The 5000-nt window shown below is 31.7% G+C and overlaps 1 protein-coding gene across 1 annotated transcript in view; it reads right to left on the bottom strand.

The window, feature by feature from the left end:
• Positions 1-5000, bottom strand: part of LOC136796051 (U-scoloptoxin(05)-Sm1a) — a 748021-nt gene that overhangs the window by 219885 nt on the left and 523136 nt on the right. Inside the window, exon 2 of the mRNA XM_067048591.1 lies at positions 1399-1529. Coding sequence (XP_066904692.1) covers positions 1399-1529 — 131 coding nt within the window. The remainder of the gene's footprint in view (positions 1-1398; positions 1530-5000) is intronic.

The raw sequence follows: 5000 nt of genomic DNA, 5'->3' as shown, positions 1-5000 counted from the left end.
AACATAAAATGTCTTACAAATTAATGAAGAATGACGTAAATGTAAAATTAATAGGACTAACTGACTGGGTCACTCGGAAAGTGTTTTTTAGTTTCACCAAAACTCTTTCCCTAACATATTATTTAATAGGTTAAGAACAGGATATAAAGTTTTGTACTTAAATATGTCAGAACAAAACATATTTATGACATAAAATTGATAAAAAAGAATATAAGGGGAAAAATTCTGTTTAGTTGATTATCATCCATTATGAAAACGCTTTCCCTATATTTATTTAATAGGTTAAGAACAGAATATAAATTTTTGTACAATTTTATATTTTTTTTCATTGTTTTTATAATATTTATGCTTTTGCTTTTTATATTTTTTAAACTTTTATCGTTTATTTTTTTTATACTTTTGCTTTTAGAATTTTTTATACTAATGCTTTTTATACTTTTGATCTTTTTTTACAACGAGAAAAAGTAATATTTAACATAAAATGTCTTACAAATTAATGAAGAATGACGTAAATGTAAAATTAATAGGACTAACTGACTGGGTCACTCGGAAAGTGTTTTTTAGTTTCGCCATTATGAAAACTCTTTCCCTATATTTATTTAATAGGTTAAGAACAGGATATAAATTTTTGTACTTAAATATGACAGAACAAAACATATTTATGACATAAAATTGAAAAAAAGAATATAAGTGGAAAAATTCTGTTTAGTTGATTTTTATGTCACTATGCATATTAAATAACAAGCAAACAATCAAATGTAAAAGTATTTATTGAAATATTCATATTAATAAAATTAAAAAATAAGTTAACAAACAATTAAAACATAAATTAATAATGGTATAAACCTGTTCTAAACATTTATTTAGAATTTTAAGCGACATATATAAGCAATTGATTGGAATGACAGTAGAAACATTGTTTTGAGCAAATTTATCAGGAATTTTTATGAATAAATTATCATCTCATGTATTTGACCATTCCATTTGAAATGTCAGTTTTAACATACCAGGTTATTTAGTAAAACAACCTTCTGAAATAAAAAAAAATATATTTAAAATATTTACCTTCATTCTCCTCACACTTCTCCCAACATTTCAATCCCAGGACTGAAAAATTCAGGGTTTTGTAAAGAAATGAAGTTAGAAAATGCGCTTTGACCACAAAGGAAGTTGTCCAAATTTCTGAACAGACGCCAATCTTTTAGGAAAAATACAACTTTTCAGTTAATAAGCCTTATAGAGAGAAGCTTTGATTGTATTTTTTGTTAAGTTAGTGGAAATATACTAAATCATCGAATCCTATTTGTAGCTTATTAGCTACAGAGAGAATCATTAAAACCGATCTGCTACTTCTTATTTTAAGAACTACTCAAGTTTTATGTCACAAAAATTACTCACGATGCAATTCTGTGAGAGCTCTGGCGGACAATCCTTGAGATGCCTCGCTGTGTAGTTGAGGCAGGGCGTTATGGAGCCAACACCGTCTGTGTATTGCCCGCACTGGTAGCACCGCAACCCGTCTACAGTCACTGGCAACATAACAAACATATATATATTTATATAAACAGGTGGGAGGATGGGGAGAGAGGAGTTTTACTGGGCAAAAAGACTAAAACTAAAGAAAAGTTTAGTTTGTTTGGCATTTTTAACCTCACACAAACTTACTAGACAAGTGGTTTAAACTTCCGATTAATTAGAAAAGACTGTTCTACATGACTGTAATAAGAAGGCCAATCTGGGCATACGAATATGAGCTTTGGTGCTCCACGAAACCATCGGATCCTCCCGTATCCAATCCTTATAATCCAAAATCCTTGCTACCTACCTCACAAATAAAATCATTCATAAATTCCTTAATTTTTCTTACGTAACCGATTTAGCGCGAATCAAATATCAATCCTTCTATTATAAAATTCACAACAAACCCAAACCCACTAGTTACTAAACTTGCTTCAGATTTCATTTCTTACAATACTCCGAAGAGCTTAAAAAGAAGATGGTTTCGAGAGCTTCTAACGTAAAATTTTCTAGCAAAGAATAGTTTCAATACATCCCTGTATCCATAATCATCTAATACTAAATTTACGAAATATATTTTTATGTAAAAAAGATGTAAATGTCAATAAATAAAACAAACAAATGTATGATTTTTCCGTAAAAATCATTTCATAACTTACTTTTATAATTTTTTTTTAACAGTTCGTCAATTATTTTTTAAAGATTAAAGAATGCTTCAATTTCAAGTGTTTCTTCGTAATTTTACCATTTCACAAATAATTTGCAAATGTAAAGTATTTATATAATGAATATGAAAAAACTACATGAATTGTTATTAAATATATTATAATTTAAGATAAGGATAGAATATATGGGTAAAGAATAAAATAAATCATTGCACTTAAGAATAAAAACAATCATTCTTTACCAGCTTTGAAAAGGAAATAAGTGTCCAATGATAGAATTTAACTTGGATAATAAATTTACGCCTACATTATAAAAAAAATTTCAATAGTTTGACAGACCAAAGACTTACAAGATGAAAAGAAATTTAGTAACTTAATGTGAGAAATTAAACAAATTTAAAATGATTTATTTATTGTATGTATATATATATATATATAGTTGACCGTAAAACTTAAATATAAGAAGATGGCTAGTTGGTTGGCTAGATGGTTGCGGTCAAAAAAGAACAAATAGTTTATTTAACTATTTCATGTCCTACGTTTCGCCCCACTTTGCAGGACTTTATCAGGCTAAAAAGACAACCCTGACCATTTTCTTAGATTTATTTATTGATGTTTTGAAATGTATTGAAATATATACAAGTAAATTTAATGTTAGTTATAAAACGAGGTGATACAGAAATGTAGAGAATCAACCCATTAATAGAACTCCAATAACAATTCTAGAGAATATCTCGAGGCGTGCTTCTCTTCAGATATTGGAGGATTATAGAGAGAGTGATGGCTATGCTAAGGAGTAGTGAAGATGCACGAATTGTGACAGGATATCTTAGAAGAAATTTTGAGGTTTAAGGTGCATGAATATGGGACAGTGGTCCTGAAACGTTGTACCACGTAGTGATAATTTTAATAAAAAATTTCATTAAATTGGAAGTCATTAACCTCAAAAGAAAAGTTTTTTTATGAATGAAGGATTATAAAGTAGTGACGCAGAAACCAGGTTAGAAACAAGTGGGTTTGGGTTGTTAGAAAGTTTATCATAAAAGGAGTAATATCTGGTTCTGGCCAAATTCGCAACATATGGAACATTGAGGTCCTGATGGAGGAGTTGCTTTGTCACAAAGGAAGGGGACATTAAGGATTTTGGATTTTAATGATTGCATGCGAGAGTAATTCGAAGATTTAGTGGAGCCCCAAAGTTCACCTCCGTAAATTCAGATAGGCCTTATTATAGTCACATATATGATTCTTTTGTAATTATTTGGAAGTTTAGACCATTTGTCTATGTTGTCGGCATTTTCTAGTCTTTTCAGTCTGGTATGAAGATTCCGATTCAGCCATTTGTCCAGATGTAGTCCTAAATAACGGATCTGTTCCAGAGGAATAAGTGGGGTATTATTAAAGGATACTGTGAGTCAGGAAATCATGGGTTTACGACGGAGGGTGTACGTGATTTGATGGGATTTATTGGAATTAATTAGAGACTTAATCACTTCTGACACCAAAACAAAATATAAAAATTTTTCATGTTCGGTGTTTATGTATGTTTAATTATTCTAAGGAGGCATAGCATAATTCAATGGTATTGTTAAGTTTCTTGATTGTTAATTGTTACCGACACAAGTTAATTACTACCCCAGGAAAGTTATCATATTAAATGTCATGACATTTTATTTTCCACATATATCTGACATATCATCCCATAAATACGAGGTCGCTCAAATCGATGACGCTATAGTTACATGAGACTAAACATGATTTTTTTTCATGTTATGAGATATCATTTGTCAGCGATCGATCGACTAGTTTATTTTATTTTGTTTTTATTATGTGACATTTTATAACCTTACAGCGCTCAGTGGGGGGAAAATGCCATTTTTGGGCAAAAATCTCTAAATAACTTAAATCTTCTATAGTTCTCATTAATTCCAATATTATTCAGGGTGCTGAATTCAATGGAATGTATTTATTATTTTTTTTTTTTAAATTTTGATAATATTTTCATGGGTAAAAATACTAACCTAAATTTTTTCACCATTAATTTTTTTTCCCTTTAAGTAAAATGCTATTCGGACTCCAAGTAATTATTGTTCTCACCTTATTCTAGTAACACCCTCCCAAAGGTTGAAAAAATGGTCAATACTAATAACATTCTTTATTATTGACTTGGCTGAAATATATTTTCAGCTCAGGAATATTGCTCTCAGTCAGAACATAGAGTCCTGTTTCCCTCATCATCTTGGCTCTCAGTGTTTCATAGGCGGTACAGACAAATACGGCGGTCTCAGGAACCTGACAAATTGGGCGTATATGATCGATGTTTATGCCATGAGCGGCGAGCTTAGCTCGGAAACCCCCATGCCCCGTGAGGAACTGTGAGACCCAGAAGTCGGAGGGGACCCACGTTGATTCTAGGCGTGAACCAATGGGAGGAAAGTACTTCCTTAGGGTAGCCCCTTTTGAGCAATCCACCCACTGTCGATTCCATTATCGCAAGGTTTCTTCTGGAAGGATCCTCTTCCATCTATTAGGGTTTTCACCAACACACGCTTGGAGGTTCTCTGGTAAATACGCCATAACTTCCCTCTTTTTCTTGTGTCGATATTAGTCTTCCTGCAGGAAAAGATCGATAGGCACTCCTCCAGCTAATACCTGTACCACCTCATGAGACACTGTTCGGTATGCTCGAGTGACTCGCAGCAGAGCCATCCTCTGTATTGTAGCCAACCTGCTCTTCTTCAAGAATAACCTCAAGATACCCACAACTACACCTTTATAAATGGTCAATGTTGCTGAGTATCTATATTATTATATACT

This window comes from Halyomorpha halys, unplaced genomic scaffold (assembly GCF_000696795.3).
Source record: "Halyomorpha halys isolate HHAL.00 unplaced genomic scaffold, Hhal_1.1 Scaffold9.1, whole genome shotgun sequence".
NCBI classification, from domain to species: Eukaryota; Metazoa; Arthropoda; class Insecta; order Hemiptera; family Pentatomidae; genus Halyomorpha; species Halyomorpha halys.
Note: the sequence above shows the minus strand (reverse complement) of the source record. Positions and strands in the feature narration are given on the sequence as shown.